Source organism: Vigna radiata, chromosome 9 (genome assembly GCF_000741045.1).
Source record: "Vigna radiata var. radiata cultivar VC1973A chromosome 9, Vradiata_ver6, whole genome shotgun sequence".
NCBI lineage: Eukaryota > Viridiplantae > Streptophyta > Magnoliopsida > Fabales > Fabaceae > Vigna > Vigna radiata.
This window is the reverse complement of record NC_028359.1, coordinates 11,247,061-11,267,808: the sequence shown is the minus strand read 5'-3', so window position 1 is coordinate 11,267,808 and position 20,748 is coordinate 11,247,061. Positions and strand designations below refer to the sequence as shown.

Here is a 20,748-nt window from a genome sequence, read left to right as displayed (position 1 = left end):
GTGCGACTATTGTTGTTGAGTGAAGTCTATCGTCCTTCATAAAACATTCAGAAGAGGTGTTCATCCCTTGAGGTGTTAAAGGGAAGTGAGTATGATCTCTTATGGTAACAAGAAAGATGTTTTCTAAACCTTAAACTTGTTATTTGTGTGTTATTGTAAAGTTTATTGATTTTGTGATAGAGGAACATTGATCTCTTTGTGAGATTAGCAACTAGACGTAGAATTCTTTTAATCCGAACTACTATAAAATTATGTGTGCAATTTTTCTCTTCCCTTACTCTATTTTAATTGCTTAAATTAACCGCTGAATAAGATAAAATTGAGAGAAAATTTTAAAACCAATTTACCCCTCTGGTTTATGGTTAACACGATAATCATTTTGCTGCACGAAAGCTATCTTACTTATGTATGGATTAACATTTATATAGAGAGATATACCAATGTGATCAAATAGAAAAGTTCATGTAGTAAAAACGAAGAATGATGAAAGAACAAATTATTTAGAAACAAAGAATTTGAAAAGAGCTAATAATGACATTTTTGAAACATAGTTTTTCAAATGGCCAAGCAAACATAAGAGGGATCGTCAGATGGTATTATTATAAAATAAAATTATAAGACTTCTTGAAAGGAGTAACAATAAAGTAATGTACGTGCAATAAAAAGGTTCGATAATAATAAAAGTTCATATTGGTTCCTCCTAATTTGAATAACGTTCTTATGATACCATTGTTGTTTTACAAAATAATGTTAGGTAGCAAAACAAAACAGAGGAAATAAAATTCTGAATGAGAAAGAATATACGAGTTGAAATAAAAGTAAACGTTATTATTCTCAATATATACGAACCGCCAATTATTTATAATACTTGCAGTAAAAAAAGAAATTGAGATTCCCAAATTGATTGTTATTATTCTCCTAAAATTTAGTCTAACAACAAATAAATGCTACGTGTAGTGTAACAACAAATATTTACCAACAATCATTCAAATTCATGTTGGGATTTATATCTGATATTGTTATAGCTTACAATTGATCAAAGGGCGCTTGGTTTTGTGTTTTCAGCAATTATAGTTGCCAAGGATTTCACCTTTGCTATATGTATAGGGGGAAACTTTAAACAACCAGAGAGAATGAGAATTTTTAAAGATCTCAACTCATATACCTCTTCTGGGAGATAGCTTAGACTTGTGCAGTCCTTCAAATTTATGAGTAGTAGATTCCTGAGACGTCCAATGGATTGGTGTACTTCGCATAAATTTGGGCAATCTTTTAGAATGAGTTTTTCAAGACTTGGTAGTCCTGAAAAGTCAGGTGTTTCTTTCAAGTACTTGGAGTGACTAAGATTAAGGAATTTTAATCGCTCTAAAACCTGTAAGCATAGTTTTTCGACAAAAGATTAGGAAAGATAAAAAGTGCAATAGTTATAAACAGAACCAATTATACTAATTTTATTGTAATTAATCTATTAGTTTTAAAAGAAAAGGGCATGTAATGAATACCACGGGTTGTTCCCAGACTAGTTGGAGACGACTATGCTTGAAATCAATTGCAATTACATTTTCCAAATGAAAGTTGATTGGAATGTATTTATAAGGAAATCCTCGCCAACAAATCCATCTCAGTTGTTTAGAAATGTGCCCATAATCTCCACTAAGTTGTACATTATCAAGTTGTAGCAGTCTTAGTCTCTTCATTTCCTTGAAAGCACAAGCTTCCAAGCAATCTCTACTACTGGAATGCAGTTTCAGGGACAATCCTTCGATAGCTCTTGTCCCCTGTGATGAATATAGCAAAGATAAACAACTTAACAACACATGCATTACACTTAGAAGGAAAACACTTTCAAAAGAAGTTTCAAAATTATATAAATAATGTTCTTACTGTATTCTCTTTCAATACATCTTTTACGTCATCCTGCAACCACAATCGACTTCTTTTCCCCGGTTCCTTTGACCATTCTTGATGAATAATTTCTCTTCCCATGTCTCGTAACAAAGGGTGCATTTCAATTGTTCCTTTCAACTTTTATGAGGCCACGTTCTATGAGAACTGCTATTCCAATATCAGCATGTAGCCCACAACCAATTAATATCTCTGTCACGTAGTCTCTTTCTTTGCCAATAAAGAAACAACATACATCAAGAAATATGTCCTTTTCCGTAGTACGTAAATCGTCAAAACTTATTTTTAATACATTCAGAAGTTTACGAGGGGGAATTCGTTGTAATTTTCTCAATACACTTTCCCACTCTTCCTTTGTCCTATCACATAAATAGGAACCAAGGAACTCAAGAGCTAGTGGTAGCCCTCCACTATAAGCAACTATGTCTCTTGCAAGTTCATTTAATTCTTTTATTGGTATTGCTTCTCTAAAGGCATGCCAACTTAAAAGCTCAAGTAACTTATTGTCGTTCAAAAGTTTCGTTTCATACTTATAATTAACTTCGAGTCGGTTCAGCAGGCTAATATCTCTAGTTGTAATGATTATCACAGTTCCTTGACCGAACCATTCACGACTCCCGCATAGGTTTTCTAATTGGCCAAAGTCATTCACATCATCAAGCACAATGAGTAACTTTTTTTCAGAAAATCCGTTCTCTATCATAGTTCTTCCCATCCCAACGCTCTTCACCTCCAACTTGGATTTTAGGACATCATAAAGAAGATTTTCTTGCAAAGCAACATACCATTCATTCTTATTTTCTGGATCCCAAGCATAGCTAATATTCTCTATAAAACACTTACCAATGAATTCACGACAAATTCGATTGTAGGTGGCTTTGGCTATGGTTGTTTTACCCGACCCTCCCATTCCCCATATCCCTATCACACACACTTTGGTAAATTGATTTTCGATCAATTTAATCACGTCTTCCACGCGGGATTCCAATCCAACAGGAAATTCGGTAATAGACAAGTCTTTATAGTCCAGTAATGTTTTAACGTGGCTAAAAATTCGCTCTACAAGTTCAGCATCATGCCTTCAAGATGAATGATAATGTGTTACCAAAATTAAATCACAACCTTAACTCATGCTTTATTCACTCTCAAACCAAAGAAAGTACGAAGGACTCATTTGTTTACCTGAAATCTCTGTCATACCAACCAGTCATACCTGCAGTTGTGGTGAGAGCATGGCTCCATCTGCACAACGCATCTTCCAGTTGTTCTCCTGAATAGGTTTCGTGTGCAATTTCTTCCAACGCTTTTCCAAAATCATCCTTCTGATGACGTACATCCGATGGGTCAATCCCGTAAAACACGGGCAGAACTATTTGGCCAAATGTTTCGTGGGATTCAATGATTTTTTCAAGCTCAAGAAGACAGCAAGCAGATTCAGCGTATGATTTGGAGAAAACAATTATTGTAATCTTAGTGTGTCCTATTGGTCGCATATGCTCTTCCAGCTTCATTCCCTCATGCAGATTCTCCTGGCTAATCAAAGTTTTGACTTGAGCTTGTAAAAGGAGAGTGGAGATGAGAAACAAACTTTCTACCGATGTCTTCTCCACCAAAGTTGATGAACACATCGTATATGAAATGGGGTTCTGATGTTAAGAAGGATGAAGATGCAAACTCCATGGAAGTAATTGAAGTGAACTCTTCAAAGATAAAGCGATAATGTTAAAGATTAATATGTTTTATATGTGGTCCTGAATTGCGTTATCACTCACCCATAATCAAATACCATTTATATTTTATATTTTGGCTCCTGAACCCATCTCGGTATTCATACTTGCGCGTTAAATTTTTAGAAAAACACTTTATGAGTTGCAGTTATTCATTTTAGATTTCAAAGAAAAATTTAAAATAACTTTTTTTTATATTAAAATATTTCTGTTGCTTAATTAAGATTTTCTAAAGAAATTATGATATTCTATCAAAACCATTAAAAAGATTTAGAAAGGAAAAACTTAAACAATATTTAATTAAGATTTTGAAGGAAAACATTAGATGTCGTGTAGAATTCATAGTTTTTCGCTTTCTTTATTCTTTCATTCTAACACAAAATTTTAATGGAAGTTTTACCTCAGGAGTGTGAAGCTGTGTGAAGGAGTTTATCATTTTTTTAACTGCATGAAGAAATTATCTTTGTTAGATAACCAACTGCTTCCCAAAAAGCCATTTTAAGCATTGCTAAAACGAATAACTATTTAAAAACACAATGAAACTGAAATCTATTGTAAAGAGTGAATGTATAAACCAGGCAATAATACAACACATTATTCAGAAACAGAGGAGCAGTAACTTACACTAGTTTCTACAACAAAATTTAATTAAAATGTATAGAGCATGATTTATCATGAGTAAGATAAGTTATAAATTCTGATAAACTCTTTTCAGTTGTTGACATTATTTATTCTTTATTGATCTTTAAACAAGGAATATGGGAAATCCTAGGCCAGATTCATCCTTCCATTCCTTTCATAGCACTCTTGTAACAGGAGATATTCATTAATGCTAATTGGTGAAAGAGAAAGAGGAATCAATTCTTTTTGTGGCAATAACTTAAGGTTCAAACAGTTTGAATCTCTAGGTTTTAAAGAGAGATGAGATATTTTATGTCGCACACCATTCAAGAAAGAAACGTCTCAGATGCACAGTGACACAATGACACAAGAGAAGTTGAAAGAAATTGCTCTTCCATCAAAGCATCTGCGAGAACGTCTTCTGGAATTTTTACTTTTAATATAAAGTTAAGTTGTGTGAAGATGATAAGATTATTAGTATAAAAAAATTGTGTTACAGTGACGTGATTTTAATTTAAAATATTTTTAAAATTCAAGTTATGTTAAGTTAGTAAGATCTTAGTTTAATGTATTTTAACTTGAAGTTGTATCAAGTTTTCACAATTTTAGTTTAATTTTAAATGATTTTAGTTTAAAATATTTTAAAATGAAGATGTCAACATTGACTTTAATTTTAAAAATATTCTAAATTAAAATTACGTTATTTTTGTTGGGCTTTTCACTATAAAATTATGTCATCTTAATATAATTTATATAATTTTATGATTTTTTAAAAATTTGTCTTATTTCGATGATTAAAAAAAACACATTGCACCATTTACATGTTTGATATTTAGTTATCAAAATAAAAATAATGGTCTGGTATCCTGTTTTTATTTAACCTTTTATTATCTTCTCATATTGATAAATAACTCCTTGAAATAATCGTTCTCGCATCAGAATCACTCATCTGCCATAAATGGAAAAATAGGAAGAAAATATTAAAGTTATGTTTAAAAAATTAGGGCACAATGTCTCATTTTTAGCAGGTCTTTTCATCCTGGGAAGCAAGCAATCTCTTTCAGCTTCTCATTTCTTTAATTCTTTTAATGTTAATATATATAACAATATTAAACAAAATTTTCAATTCCATTCTTGGATTTTTAAAATTTTTTTCTCTTTTTTCTTTTTACCTATTTCAATCTTTTATTCTTTTTCATTTAACTATAGTCTCTTCTAGCGATCTTGATGATCTACGTTGAAACATTGTGCTCTTTTTTTTTTCTAGAATCATCAACAAGGAAAATTGATAACTCAATTGTATGTGTTCTTCATTTTTCACTATTTTTCTTTAGGTCTTTTGTATATTTCCTTTCTTTACGCGAATTGTTTTCTGTATTTTAGGGTTTTTTTTTTTTTCACAGAAACTTATTTCCTTCTGATGGTAGTGATGAACATTATATAGTTTGCTTTCTTCTCACCAAAACCTAAATTGTATGGTTTGTATAAGTTATTCTTTTAAGATAAATAGATAATTTCACTCAAGAACATAAAATAATTAATATTTCATCTAATACTTCTTAATCTCTATAACATAGTTTATTGACTTAGGCAATTTTGTCCTTCTCAACTAGTCAAGATAGATGATTGTCATAGACTAAAGTACTTTTAATGAATTTAAATTGTTGTGGTCAACATAATTTCTTAACTTTTATTAGTTATAGGAAACCTATAAAATTTATATTTTATACTTTTCTTATAAGTTTTTCATATTTTAGTCTATATAATTGAAAAGAACTAATTTTTGTTTTACAGAATAATGTTAGGCAGCAAAACAAAACAGAGGAAATAAAATGCTGAAAGAGAAAGAATATACGAGTTGAAATGAAAGTACACGTTATTATTCTGATCAATATATGAACCGCCAATTATTTATAATACTTGCAGTAAGAGAAACAAATTGAGATTCCCAAATTGATTGTTATTATTCTCCTAAAGTTTAGTCTATCAACAAATAAATGCTACGTGTAGTCTACAAACAAATATATACCAACAATCCTTCACATTCACGTTGGGATTTATATCTGATATTGTTTTAGCTAACAATTGATCAAAGGGCGCTTGTTTCACAGTTGTGTTTTAACCAATTATATTTACCATGGATTTCACTTGTGTTATATCTATAGAACTAAGCTTCGAACAACCAGATAGGATGAGAGTTTTTAAAGATCTCAACTTATATATCTCTCTTGGGAGACAGCGTAGACTTGTACAATCCTTCAAATTTATCATTAGTATATTGGAGAGATCACCAATGGATTGGTGTAGCTTGCGTAAACTTGGACAATCTTTTAGAATGAGCTGTTCAAGACTTGGTAGTCTGGAAAAGTCAGGTGTTTCTTTCAAGTATTTGGAGTGACTAAGATTAAGGAATTTTAACCGCTCTAAAACCTACAAACATACTTTACAAAAGATTAGGGAAGTAAATGAAAAAAAGAATGCAATAGTTAGAAGTGGAACCAATAATACTATTTCTATCTTAATTAACCTACGAGTTTTAGAAGAAAAGGTCGTAAGGAATACCTGGGGTTGTTTCCAGACGAGTTGAAGATGACTATGCCTTAAATCAATTGCAATTACATTTCCCATATAAAAGTTGTTTGGAATGTATTTAGAAGGGAATCCTTTCCAGCAAATCCACCTCAGTTCTTTAGAAATGTGCCCATAATCTCCAACAACTTGTACATGATCTAGTCGTAGAAGTCTTAATTTCTTCATTTCCTTGAAAGCATGAGTTTTGAAGCAATCTCTGCTTGTTGAATGCAGTTCCAGGGACAATCCCTGGATAGCTTCTGTCCCCTGTGATGAATATAGCAAAGATAAACAATTGAGAAATCCATAAATAATTGTTGATAATTAATGTTGAGTTTAACAAGTTAACAACACATGCATTACAATAAAAAAGAAAACACTTTCAAATCATATAAATAATGTTCTCACAGTATTCTCTTTCAGTACATCTTTTACGTCATCCTGCAACCACAACCGACTCCTTTTCCCCGGTTCCTCTGGGTATACTTGACGAATAATTTCTCTTCCCATTTCTTGTAACAAAATGTGCATTTCAAGTTTGTTGTTGCTTTCAACTTTTATGAGGCCACGCTCTATGAGAACTGTTATTCCAATATCAGCATGTAGTCCACAGTCATTTAATATCTCTGTCACATAGTCTCTGTCTTTGCCAATAAAGAAACAACATACATCCAGAAATATGTCCTTTTCCGTATCACGTAAATCTTCAAAACTTATTTTTAATGCCCTCACAAGGTCATCCGGCGGAATTCTTTGTAGTTTCAACAATACACTTTTCCACACTTCTATTGTTTTATAACATAAATAGGAACCAAGGACCTCAAGAGCTAGTGGTAGTCCTCCACAATAATCAACTGTGTCTCTTGCAAGTTCCTTAAATTCTTTTCTTGGTTTTGCATCTCTAAAGGCATGCCAACTGAAAAGCTCAAGTGACTTATTTTCGTCCAAAAAATCCATTTTATGAACATAATTAACTTTGAGTTGGTTCAGCAGGCGAACATCTCTTGTTGTGATGATTATGACAGTTCCTTGACCGAACCATTCACGACACCCGCAAAGGATTTCTAATTGGCCAAACTCATTCACATCATCAAGCACAATGAGCAACTTTCTTCGAGAAAGTTCATTCTGTATCATAGTTCTTCCAATGCGAACGCTTTGAATCTTAAACTTGGATTTTAGGACATCAGAAAGGAGATATTCTTGCAAACGAACATTTTCTTCATATTCTGGATCCCAAGCTTCTTTAATGTTCTGAATAAAACTATTAGCAAGGAATTTACGATAAATTCGATTGCAGATGGCTTTTGCTATGGTTGTTTTACCTGATCCTCCCATTCCCCATATTCCTATCATACACACTTTCGTGGATTGATTTTCAATACATTTAATCACTTCTTCCACGCGGGACTCTAGTCCAACTGGATATTCGGTAATAAACAAGTCTATTGGCTTAACGCGGCTAACAATTTGCTCTACAAGTTCAGCATCATGCCTTCAATATGAATCATATGTGTTACCAAAATTAATACACAACCTTAATATATGATTCATTCACTCTCAAACCAAAGAAAGTAGGAAGGATTCATTTGTTTACCTGAAATCTCTGTGATCCCAACCAGTCATACCTGCAACTCTTTTGAGTGCACTGCTCCACCTTGACCGCGCATGTTGCAGTTGTTCTCCTGCATAGCTTCTGTGTGCAGTGTCTTCCAACGCTTTTCCAAAATCATCTTTCTGATGACATACATCCAATGGGTCAATCTCGTAAAATACGGGCAGAACTATTTGGCCAAATGTTTCGTGGCATTCAATGATTTTTTCAAGCTCAAGAAGAGAGCAAGCAGATTCAGTGTATGATTTGGAGAAAACGATTATTGTAATCTTAGTGTGTCCTATTGCTCTCATGTGCTCTTCCTGCTTCATTTCCTCATGCAAATTCTCCTGGCTAATAAAAGTTTTGACTTGATTTTGTAAGAGGACAGAGTGGAGATGAGAAACAAACCTTCTACCGATGTCTTCTCCACCAAAGTTGATGAACACATCGTGTATGAAATGGGGTTCTGATTTAAGAACGATGAAGATGATGATGATAAAGAAGAAGATCCAAACTCCATTGAAGGAATTGAAGTCCACTCTTCAAAGATAAAGCAATAAAGGTTGATATGTTTTAGATCTAGTCTCGAAGTGCGTGATGACTAGTCCATATACACTTTAAGAGTTGGAATTATTCACAGTCGATTTCAAAGAAAAATTTCAAATTCCTTTTTTTTTTTTACTAAAGTATTTATGGTGATCAATTAAAGAAATTATGGTATTCTATTAAAACCATTAAAAACATTTAGAAAACGACAAAGTTAAATTATATTTAATTAATATTTTGAAGAAAAACATTAGATGTTGCGTGAAATTCGTAGTTCGCTTTCTTTATTCTTTCATTCTAACACAAAAAGGATGGCTACCACTGAAAATTAGTTTAATAGATTAAAGTGCTTAGGTCAAGCAAAGATATATTTCCAGAAGACATCTTAAATTTTTAATGGAAGGTTTGCTTCATGTTTGTTAGGTATTTTTTATAATTTTTGTGATGCTGTGACAAGGAGTTTACCATTTCTTTAATTACGTGAAAAAAATATCTCTGTTAGATAATAAACTTCTACCCAAAAAGCCATTTTAAATGAATGAATTCTTTATCTTTAAGCATTGCAAGAATTAATGACTGTTTAAAAGCACAATGCAAAGAAACTGAAATCTAAACACTGAATTTATAAACCCGAGCAGCAATAAAACACATCATTGAGAAACAGAGGAATAGACTGAACATTAACTTACACTAGTTTCAACAACAAAATTTAATTAAAATAATTTGAAACATGATTAATCATGAGTAAGATAAGTTATAAATTTTAATAAAGTCTTTGTATTATTTGTTGACATTTGATTCTACTGAAATGGGACCACGTACGATGACTCCTACGTAGCACTCTTGTCTGGACCAACGTTCACTTTCACTGTGCTCTAGATGACTGATCGTTTTGAGGGGTTGACCTGCAGAAGACACTTCGACCTTCAAGTCAAAATTTTTCTCTGGAGGTCTAAAAAGTCAATTATCAAAAAAGTGTCTTTACCTCGAAATTAAACCTCTATTTATAGAGTTTAAGAGAATCTGACCAATTAATTTACCTCTATTTATAGTTTTTAAATTAAACGTTAATTTAACGTCTCCCGGTATGACGGTCTTGAATTCGACGTGAAAGGCCAAAAAACACCGATGTTATACGGTGGTTTTGTACTAGTGCTTGATCTTGCCATCTCCATGATTGTGCGATTCTTTCTCTCTAATACACCATTTTATTGTGGAGTATATATGATGGTAAGTTGTTGCTTTATGCCTTCATGTTCATAGAATTGATCAAACTTGAGACATGTGTACTCTTTGTCATGATCACTTCTAAGTACTTTTATCTATTTTCCACTTTGCTTCTCGACAAGGGTCTTGAATTTCTTGAATCCCCCAAAGACTTCTGACTTTGCCTTTAAGAAATAGACCCATGTTATTGTAAAGAAGTCATCAATGAAAATGATGAAATACCTTTTGTTATGATGTGAAGGTCTCCTTATCGGTCCACAAATATTGGTATGAATAAACTCCAATAACTCTTTTGCTCTCCATACTTTGTCTGTCGAGATTGGTAATTGGTGTTGTTTGCCGAGGAGACATCCTTCACATGATTCATTATTATCCTTTAAGTATGGAATTTCTCTCATCATGTTTTTCTTGAGATAAAAGCTTTCAGGCATGTGTATTAAAGTGACCACACATCTCCTATGTCGAAGCCAAGAGTCATCAACTTCTACCTTCATGGCAATATTAGTTCCAGGTTTGAACCTTATAGGAAAGCTTACATTTCTCTTTTCCATTTTTACTTGGCCAATTTTTAACATTTTACTATCACAAATTTTGCATGTATCTTTCTCCAAGTGAGGAGAATATCTAGTATCCATAATATGGTCAATACTTCAAATATTTTCTTTAAGATTTGGAACTAGTAAAATGCCCTTGATAAATTTCATACCTTTCTTTGTCTCCACCATGACAGTTCCTTTACCTCGAGACTCCATTAATTGTGATGTTGATTCCCAGCCAAACTTTAACATTGACAAATTTATCAATGCCTTTGAAAATGCTTTGATCTTTTGCCATGTCATCGTTGAATCCACTATCCTAGTACCAAATTCCTTCTTCGTTAGGAGATTCTTGATTGACATAGAATAAGCATTGCTCCTGATTATGTTTTTCCGCATAGCTTACTTGATGCTTATTATCATTATGATAATACTTCTCTATGTGACCAAATTTCTTGTAGTACTAACATTGAGGTTTTCGATGATGCCAACAATCTTCTTCCAAGTGACTTATCTTTTTATAGATGCCACATATGGAGGACAATTTCCTTAACGAGTCATAGAAAAAATTATAGAATTTTCTTTATTTTTACAAATTTCTCCACTATACTTTTATTTCCTTCATATTCTTTATTTTAATACTGTAATTTTAGTTTTGATTGACATGCATTTTTTATCAGGTATTCTTCATGTATTTTCAATCTTTGTTCATAAGCTTCAAGAGAGCTCATTAGTTGTGTTACTGACAATATAGCCAAATATTTTGTTTGTTCAATCGTGATTGCGATTGCAATTGCATCATATTTTTGGGGAATAGAAAATAATTCTCAATGATTTTTTTGTCAAGAATATTTTCACCAAAGGCTCTCATTTGACGAATTGTTTCTTTTATTCTAGAATAGTAGTTTTTAATGATTCCAGATTCTTTCATTCTTATTAATTCAAAATCTTATCCTAGAGAATGTATTTTATGTACCTCATCACTTCCTTGAAACTTCTCTTGTATTGTGTTCCAAGCTTGCTTTGCACTTGTGGCACCTATTATTCTTGAAAACATTGTGTCATCAATTGCTTATTGAAGAGCAAATAAAGTCCTTGAATTCTTTTGTTTGTTTTCCTTGAACTCCTTCTTTTGAGCTATAATAGGAGTGCATATGTCTTCTAGAACANTGGATCTCTCTTCTATGATGTCCTATAAATCTTTAGAATGGAAGAATAATTTAATTTTGACACTCAAAAATCACAATTTTCTTTTGTGAAAATATGTACTATAATTAATGATATTTGGTTGATAGTAGCCATGAGTTGAAAAAATATTTTGAAAACAGTATAGAATGGATTATAATTTTGTTTGAAGTAGTTGAAAATTTTATCTATGCATAGTAGATGGCCGAACGTAGCTATAATACCATTGTTAGTATTAGTTGAAAGAAGTGTATTTTGTTGTTGTCTTAGTTGTGATAAATGTTGTCTTACATAAAATGGTAGAGTACATGAATATTTATAGATCCATAGATTATTCTAGAAGATGTTAGGTACAACTTATGTAGAATCTTTTAGATTTTTTCTTATGTAAAATGTTCTTGATTTTTCTCTTCCTGTCTTAGACTTCTCTATAAGATTTTAAAATTTGTATTATATTTCAATTCTTCTATATAAAGAGTTTCTATATTCTTTTATAATTTACATTACACTTTAATAATATTCAATTAAGATTTTAAAACAATAACATCGTGTTTGAATTCAAAATTTAACAACTTTTAAAATATTTAATAACATCTCTAATTTTAAATTATTTCACTTTTAAATGTTTTATTTAGATAGGAAAATTTAAATTAAATAATTTTTTTATTTGGATAAAATATTTTAATGATCACTAAATACAAAAGTTTATTTATATATCAAATAATTTTTAAGAATTTATAAATATCAAAATTGATTATCTTTGTAATTGATCATATCGTTCATGTTATTTTCAATCAAACTTTGTTTTTTAACTGATATTTGCAATTTTATTTGTTTCTCAAGATATTAACTAATATTGTTTTTCAGTCAATATTAAGGTTTTTGTCAATTTTCTTTTATCAATGTTGACCGAAAAATTCCCCTAATTATTGGTAAAAGAAATCTTAATCATTGTTAGTAAAAAAAATTCCGATTAACATTAGAAAAAAGCCCCAATAAACTATTTAAAAAAATAACATATTTGTGAATGATAAAAAAAAATTAGTACAAAGATCTACAAAAAGATAGACAATTGAAAAAAAAAAACATAAGTCACATGAAAAAAATATTCTTTCCCAAGTTAATCCAGAAAATTCTAATAATTATTGAGCAAAAAATATCGTGGTAAAAAATAAAATATTTTAAAAACTTAAATAAAGTTAATAATTCTTTGTAATATTAATAAAAAAACTTAAATCGACATCAACCAAAGAATAGTTATCTCGACAATGTTTCGACGTTTGGTCAAGTCAATGTTTTCCAAAACCATAATCAAGTTGTAAAAAATGAGGATAAGATTTGAGGATAGAAAAAATTTCAAATTCAAATATATGTCAAGATCTTCATTTCAAATTCAGAAAAAAAATGAAAAACAAAATGTAAGTTTGAGGATATAAAAAATTTCAAATCCTTATTTTTTAGGCTGAATTCAAAATTTAATAAATGTTAAGAATCTAATTATTTTAATAAAATATAAGATTTGATTTTTTTTTTAAAATTCCTTAACCCAGCAACTTATTTTGTCATAAAGGATACAAAATTCTCTAAAAAAGTAAATTTCTTGGATTAATTTCAAAGATACAGAAAGATTAATTTTGTCGTGGTTATTAATTTTTTTCGAAGATGTGTTAATGGAATGTAATATATGGTTAAATTTGCAAGTTTGAGCTGAAAATTTAAGTTTATTGATTCACAAGAGTTAAAATTTAAATCTATTATTTAATAATAAATTTAAAATTTAAGTTAATGTAATCTAAATATTTTTAAAACAGATTTAAAAAACTTATTTTATAATAGTGATTCTATATTTTTTAGAAAGATTACTTTTAACATTTTTACATACATATTAACCTTCTAAACCTATAAATTGTTTTCACATTGATTGTATTCCAAACTTAATTAAAAAATTAAAAATATTTATTTCTTTAAATTTCATTTAATATGATAGATATTTACTAAGGTATAAAAGAACACACAAATAAATACTAAACTTTAGGTAGGAACGACTTTAAAACAAAAGAAGTTTCAATGATATAAAGAATGTTGTTGCAGTATTCTCTTTGAGTACATCTTTTACGTCATTCAGAATCCATAATCGACCCGATTCCCCTGCTTGATCTTTCACGACTAATTTCTTTTCCAATGTGTTGTAACAAAGGATCCATTTCAAGTTTGTTATCACTGTCAACTTTTATAAGACCACGTTCTATGAGAACTGTTATTCCAATATTTGCATGTAGTCCCAGGGCATTTAATATATCTGTCACATACCCTCTTTCTTTACCAATATAGAAACGACATACTTCAAGAAATATATCCTTTTCCATAGCTTCTAACTCAAAACATATTTCTAATATGCTTTCAATATCATACATTGGAGTTCTATTTAGTTTCGACCATACACTTTCCCGCTCGTTCATTGTCTTATCATATAAAAAGGAACCAAGGAGCTCAAGAGCTAGTGGTAGTCCTCGACAGTAAGCAGCTATGTTTCTTGCAAGATCATCCAAGTCTTTTCTTGGTTTTCCTTCACCAAAAGCATGCCAACTTAAAAGCTCAAGGGAATCATTTTCGTTCATGCCATCCATTTTATAAACATAATTAACTTTGATTCCGTTTAGCACGTGAACATCTCTAGTTGTAATGACTATCACACTTCCTTGACCCAACCATTCACAATTCCCGCATACGATTTCAAATTGGACAAAATCATTCACATCGTCAAGCACAATGAGCAACTTTTTTTGAGAAAGTTCCTTCTCGATCATAGTTCTTCCTATCCCAATGCTGTCCACATCAAACCAAGATTTTAGGACATCAAAATGAAGATGTCTTTGCAAACCAACATAGCTTTTATTGTCTGGAACCCCAAATTCTGTAATATTCTCAATAAAACTCTTACCAATGAATTCACGATAAATTCGATTGTAGATGGCTTTGGCTATGGTTTTTTTACCTGATCCTCTCATTCCCCATATTCCTATGATACACACTTTGGAGGGTTGATTTTCAATATATTTAATCACGTCTTCCACGCGGGACTCTAATAATGCAACAGGATATTGGGTAATAAACAAGTCTTTGTAGTCCAGTAATGTCTGAACACGGCCAACAATTTTCTTCACAAGTTGAGCATCATGCCTTCAAGATGAATGCTAATATGTTATCAAAATTAAATAACAACCTTAACATATGCTTTATTCACTGTCAAACGAAAGAAAGTAAGAAGGATTCATTTGTTTACCAAAAATCTGTGACATCCCAACCAATGATACCTGCAGCTGTGAAGAGTGCACGACTCCACCTGGACAACGCATGTTCCACTAGTTCTCCAGAATAGCTTTTGTGTGCAGTTTCTTCCATAGCTTTTCCAAAATCATTCTTATGGTGACGTACGTCGAATGCTTCAATCTCGTAAAATACAGGCAGAACTATTTGACCAAAACTTTGGTGGCATTCAATGACTTTTTCAAGCTCAAGAAGACAACAGGCAGATTCAGTGTATCTCTTGGAGAAAATAATTATTGTAATCTTAGTACGTTCAATTGCTCGCATATGTTCTTCCAACTTCATTTCCTTCGACAGATTCTCCACATCTATAAAAGTTTTGACTTGAGCTTGTAAAAGGGCAGAATGGAGATGAGAAACGAACTTTCTACCGATTTCTTCTTCCCCAAAGCTGATGAACACATCGTATAAGAAATGGGGTTCTGATTTTAAGAAGGATGAAGATGATGATGAAGAAGAAGATGCGAACTCCATCAAAGGAATTGAAGTCAACTCTTCAAAGGTAAAACAATAATGTTATAAGATGTTCAAATACTACTTGTGGTTATGGGTTTATCATCTCATCTAACACTCTGATAAGAAATTTCAACATAGAAAACTATATATGTTGCATCAACATTTTAAATTACTTGACGAATTCAAAGTTTTCATAAAACAATAAATGATAATAAGAAAAAGTCCAAATACGACAGAACCTTCAATTTTTTATTTATTAAAAACAACAAATAGTTTGGTTAAAAGATAGACTCTTATATATAAAAGCAATTCCTAGAGGCAAAAGAAAACCATTAGATCTGAAAAGGTCCCAAATTTTCACTTTGGACTTGTCAAAAAAATTTCCAACAGCTATTTTATTTTTAAATTATGATATTCTGTTAAGCTATTTTTTTTTTTAAATTATGATATTCTGTTAAGATTTTTAATCGTTAAAAGAAATTTTGACATTCTATAAAAAATAATTAAAAGATTTGGAAAAGGATACCATGAAATGGTATTTAATTAAGATTTTAAAGTAAAACAATGGTTGTTGCGTGGAATTCGTATTAGAGCTTAGCTCAAGCAAAAATATATTTCCAGAAGATATATTAAATGTTTAATGGAAGGTTTATCTCAAGTTTGTTAGGTGATTTTTCATTTAATTTTTGTTTACGTTTCTTGTGATGTAGTGACCAAGAGTTTATGATTTCTTAATTACGTGAAAAGCTACCTCTTTTAAACAACTATTAAGTGTCCGTTAAACAAACTCTACTATGATAAAATAAAATAAAAAATCACTTAAATGGACAATAAACCGACACTAAGAATTTGAAAGATAAAAAAATATAATAATAATAATAATAATTAACTAGCCTCGTCCAGAAAAACGCAAATAAAAATGTCACAATAATACGATGAATTAAATAATAATAATAAGAAAGCGATATTTGACAAAGTGTTATGTACGATTCTTGCAATTTATGTTTTAAAATTCTCTTTGATGTCCAAAATACTATGCAATAATCAATTAGCTACTTAATATAATCGATTATCATATAGATGTTTTTCAATTTGCTAACTCAATTTGGTTCTGGAATAATCAATTCCCAGCGGATAATTGATTATCCATAATCGATTATGACTTACCATAATTAATTACACGTAGGAGTTTTTTAACATGTTTTCTTTTTATTGTTGTGCATTCATTAAATACATAATTGATTACCTTAATTAATTGTGATCCTTCTTTAAAACTTTTTTAACATGTTTTTTTTTTTATTGTTGTGCATTCATTAAATACATAATTGATTACCTTAATTAATTGTGATCCTTCTTTAAAACTCTAGGAGATCTTAAAAGAAAAACAACAAAGTTCAGTTTTGTTTTTGGTATTTTATAAAGCATGAACTATGATCAACAATCAACAACAATAACAAACAACAAACAAGTTCAATCAAACAACAACAAACAAGTTCAACCAAACAACAACCATAAACAAGTTCAAAAAAACAACAACAAAGTTCAAAAAATAAGTTCTTCAAAACGAAAACGAAAACGAACCTTCAAAAGGTGGGTTCATCAGAATAAAGTGTCGTCAACTGTGAGAGAGAAAGCAGAATGCGCCTACGAAGGACAAAAGCATGAAAATAATTGGTCATAACAAACGAAAATCATACATAAAGTAGTTAATTAATATGCATTTGTATCAAATGAAAGAAAGATTACCTGTGATGGTCCTTAAATTTCGTTCGAGAAAAGTTTGACAAGAGAGGAGGGACTTGCGTTATGATAAATTGAATGAATTTTCAATATCCCGCTTGAATTTTTATTGAATTCACTAACCTTTTAATGTCTAACGCTGGGACATTCGACGTTTTATATCCTTTTACGTTGAATTACAATTATAAATTATGTTTAATAATTAAATTTATTTACAAAAATGCCACCGGTCATTTTTAACTAGTTATTTAGTGGTTCGACGTTAAATGCATGATGTTATACGCTATTTTTGATTAGTGGCAAGTTCTTTATAAAGATGTTTTAGAATCACATTCTAACACACAACAACACGTTTTTTAACCGAGTAAAGTGTGACCTAGGGTTTTTATAATTTTTGTGTTTTGGCTTTGAGAACTTGGGTTTAGTAAGAGCGAGAACTTTTCACTAGGAGTGTGATTGAGTGATGTTAATGTTGTTGAGTGAAGCCTCTCATCCTTTATGAAGATTCAAAGGAAGTGTTCATTTTTCGTGAAACATTCGGAGGAGGTGTTCATCCCTTATGTTCTTTAGGGGAAGTGAGTATCAAGAGAGGTGTTTCCAAACCCTTTAACTTGTTTTTCTATGTGATTGCAATAATTTATTGGTTTTATGATAGTGGAAGGTTAATCTCTATTTATGATTAACAACTAGATGTGGGATCCCTGTGATTTGAACTAGTAAAGATACATCTGTGCAGAATTATCTCTTCCTTTACTCTTTATAATTATTTAAATTATCCGCTAAGTTAGTTTATTTTGAGAGAAAATTATTAAAGGCACACGTTTGTGATGAGAAACCAATTCACCCTCCTCTTGGTTTATTTGTTCACGCTAATCATTCCACCGCATTGCTCTAACAATCAGTATTAGAGCTTGCTTTAAAAATAATTTAAATGATGGGGCAACATCAAACCTTTGTTGAGGGTGCCTCTATCAACAAACCTCCTTTGTTTACTAGTGAAAATTATGCTTTCTAATAAGTCATCATGCAAATTTTTATGGAATCTGTTGATAGTTAAATTTGGGAAACTGTCACAAATGGTCCTTTTGTTCTACTTTATTTATTAACAATTTGCAGGAATCCAAACCCCGTGACCAATGGGATGCTGATAAAAGAATAAGAGCTCAACATGATGTAAGGGCTTGTAATATTATATCATCTGCTTTAACTATTGATGAGTTTTACAAGATCTTTGTCTATAAGAATGCTCATGAAATGTAAGAGATGCTGTCAATACCCAATTTCGTCCGGGTGACTAAATAATGAGACTTAGTTTTTATTGTTGTCCTATTTCATTCATTTTCTTTCATCTTTTTTATTATTATTTTTTTTACTATTTTGTTTTAAAAAAAAGTAATTACAAAAAAAAATGAACAAAATAGAAAACAAAAAAAAATAAAAGAAAAAAGGGAAAAGAAAAAAGAAACGAAAAAAAAAAGGAAAAAAGAAAAAAGAAGGAGAGCCTTCTAGGGAAAGAAAGAGGTTTTTTTTCAAGAAGAGCGAGAGACGAAAAAGGCCAGCCACACGGGAAAGAGGAAACATCTGAGGTACGAGGCGAATAATAGTGAACGGAGCTCCAAGAGTTTTCACTTGCTGCTGTGAAATCCGCCCCACCGTAACCCCTTTTCATCATAGCCTTACGCCGGTTTTCTTTTCTTTATTCTTTTAATTTTATTTGTTAATATTGATCGCTACATGCATTTTATTGTTCTTTCATTTACCTATTGTTTTATTATCACTGCATATATGTGTTTAATTGCTCAATGCGTACGTTTTAACATTCCTTTATTGTACCAATTATTTTCTAATTATGTGTTAACTCGATTGTTTATATTAAATTTTTATTTATTTATTTATTTTATGTTATAAAAATCACAAAAGATATATAATTACAAAAGTTAAAAAATAATAATAATAATAATAAACTGAATATAGTTTTAATTTATTTTATTTTCTGTTTTATACGTTACTTTTCCTTATGTAAATATTGTTATTACATTATTGTTTTATTTTAAATACTTAGTTAAGTATAATTTATATTAAAACCTTATAAACATAATTACTACTCTTACAAATTTATTTTCCTATGATAAAATTACAAAAATAAAAAAATAATAAAAATAAAAATATATTTTAAGGGTTAAAGCACATGTGTGATTGCACGCATCGTCCTTGTGCTAGAAAATCCTTTTCCTTTACAAAATTAAATAAAAAATTTATTTTAAGGGTTCTAGCACATGTGTGATCGCACGCATCGTCCTTGTACTAGAAAACCCTTTCATTTTTATAAAATTAAATAAAAAAATTATTTTAAGGGTTCTAGCACATGTGTGATCGCATGCATCGTCCTTGTGCTAGATGATCCTTTCCTTTTTATAAAATTAAATAAAAAAAATTATTTTAAGGGTTCTAGCACATGTGTGATCACAAGCATCGTCCTTGTGCTAGAAAACCCTTTTCCTTTTATAAAATTAAATAAAATAATAAAAAATATAATTTAAAGGTTAAANCACATGTGTGATCGCACGCATCGTCCTTGTGCTAGAAGACCTTTTCTTCTTTCTTACATAAAAATATTAAATTGCAAAATGTCTTTTTTTCAAACCTTTTCCAAACAAATTCTCAAACATTCTCCAAACAATTTTCTAGAACTACGTAACCCTGATTTCTCATTTTGAGAATACGTAGGAGCAAGGTCAATCCTTGTCGGCACAAAAAACAAAAAAATTATTTTGTTCCTTTAGAATTTTATTTTCAGGGATAATTAAACATTTTGAAAAACCACATCAAGTTTGCGCATTTAATTAAAGGTACTGCCTTAGGGCAGGCGTTGTAGGGTGCTAATACCTTCCTTACATGTAACCGACTCCCGAACCCAATCTTTTGTTTTCGTGGACCGTGCTTTATCATTTTATGGTTTTTCCGTAGTTTTCCAGAATAAACTATGGTGGCGACTCCAAAAAACATTTTCAAAACCCTTTTTCTTTTTTGGATCGTCGTCCCGTCGCGATTCCGGTTGCGACAGATGGCGACTCCACTGGGGACATGCGAGAGTCAGGCCATTTAGTTAGATGCGCGAATTTGATGTGGTTTAGCTTTATGTTTTCTTTCCCCTTTCTTTTTCATATTTGTATTATTCTCATATGTGTTTTATATTTATTGGATATTGAACCATAGGCTAGAAAACATGTTATATCTGCCTGGGAAAATTTTCTGGTTGTTTTGCAGGTGAGGGTTTGGGTGCATTGCATTCTCCCTTCACACACACACA

The 20,748-nt window shown here is 30.8% G+C and overlaps 3 protein-coding genes and 1 pseudogene across 7 annotated transcripts; all 4 read right to left on the bottom strand.

Moving 5' to 3' along the window:
* Positions 1-900: 900 nt before the first annotated feature.
* LOC106774114 lies at positions 901-3,741 on the bottom strand (annotated as a pseudogene).
* Positions 1,037-1,986, bottom strand: LOC111240500 (TMV resistance protein N-like). The gene is made up of 3 exons (XM_022785916.1): positions 1,885-1,986; positions 1,503-1,778; positions 1,037-1,372 (listed from the first exon to the last, which is right to left on the bottom strand). Exons 1-3 carry the CDS (start codon positions 1,984-1,986, stop codon positions 1,037-1,039), a joined length of 714 nt encoding a protein of 237 aa, XP_022641637.1.
* LOC106774113 (TMV resistance protein N) lies at positions 3,519-8,999 on the bottom strand. Of its 5 annotated transcripts, none has more exons than XM_014660964.2 (5): positions 8,422-8,999; positions 7,233-8,319; positions 6,816-7,091; positions 4,033-4,076; positions 3,519-3,605 (listed from the first exon to the last, which is right to left on the bottom strand). In XM_014660964.2, exons 1-4 carry the CDS (start codon positions 8,748-8,750, stop codon positions 4,065-4,067), a joined length of 1,704 nt encoding a protein of 567 aa, XP_014516450.1. In that variant the 5' UTR covers positions 8,751-8,999; the 3' UTR covers positions 3,519-3,605; positions 4,033-4,064. The 5 variants fall into 5 exon arrangements, with proteins under 5 accessions (XP_014516450.1, XP_022642232.1, XP_014516449.1 ...); XM_014660963.2 differs by lacking the exons at positions 3,519-3,605; positions 4,033-4,076 and adding an exon at positions 5,931-6,683 and having other exon boundaries at positions 8,422-8,561; positions 8,830-8,999; XM_022786511.1 differs by lacking the exon at positions 3,519-3,605 and having other exon boundaries at positions 3,966-4,076.
* Positions 9,000-13,969: 4,970 nt separating this feature from the next.
* LOC106773339 (TMV resistance protein N-like) lies at positions 13,970-15,787 on the bottom strand. Its single transcript, XM_014660039.2, has 2 exons — positions 15,199-15,787; positions 13,970-15,095 (listed from the first exon to the last, which is right to left on the bottom strand). Exons 1-2 carry the CDS (start codon positions 15,714-15,716, stop codon positions 14,033-14,035), a joined length of 1,581 nt encoding a protein of 526 aa, XP_014515525.1. The 5' UTR covers positions 15,717-15,787; the 3' UTR covers positions 13,970-14,032.
* Between the last annotated feature and the right edge of the window lie 4,961 nt (positions 15,788-20,748).

Coding starts and splice junctions, on each gene's coding strand:
- LOC111240500 (XM_022785916.1), bottom strand. CDS start 1,986: ATGGGAAGAGAAATTATTCATCAAGAATGGTCAAAGGAACCGGGGAAA. Junction 1,779..1,884: donor ATGTATTGAAAGAGAATACA/GTAAGAACATTA, acceptor TATTCATCACAG/GGGACAAGAGCTATCGAAGG. Junction 1,373..1,502: donor TAGTCTGGGAACAACCCGTG/GTATTCATTACA, acceptor CTATGCTTACAG/GTTTTAGAGCGATTAAAATT.
- LOC106774113 (XM_014660960.2), bottom strand. CDS start 8,750: ATGAAGCAGGAAGAGCACATGAGAGCAATAGGACACACTAAGATTACA. Junction 8,320..8,421: donor TGGGATCACAGAGATTTCAG/GTAAACAAATGA, acceptor TTCATATTGAAG/GCATGATGCTGAACTTGTAG. Junction 7,092..7,232: donor ATGTACTGAAAGAGAATACT/GTGAGAACATTA, acceptor TATTCATCACAG/GGGACAGAAGCTATCCAGGG.
- LOC106773339 (XM_014660039.2), bottom strand. CDS start 15,716: ATGGAGTTCGCATCTTCTTCTTCATCATCATCTTCATCCTTCTTAAAA. Junction 15,096..15,198: donor TGGGATGTCACAGATTTTTG/GTAAACAAATGA, acceptor TTCATCTTGAAG/GCATGATGCTCAACTTGTGA.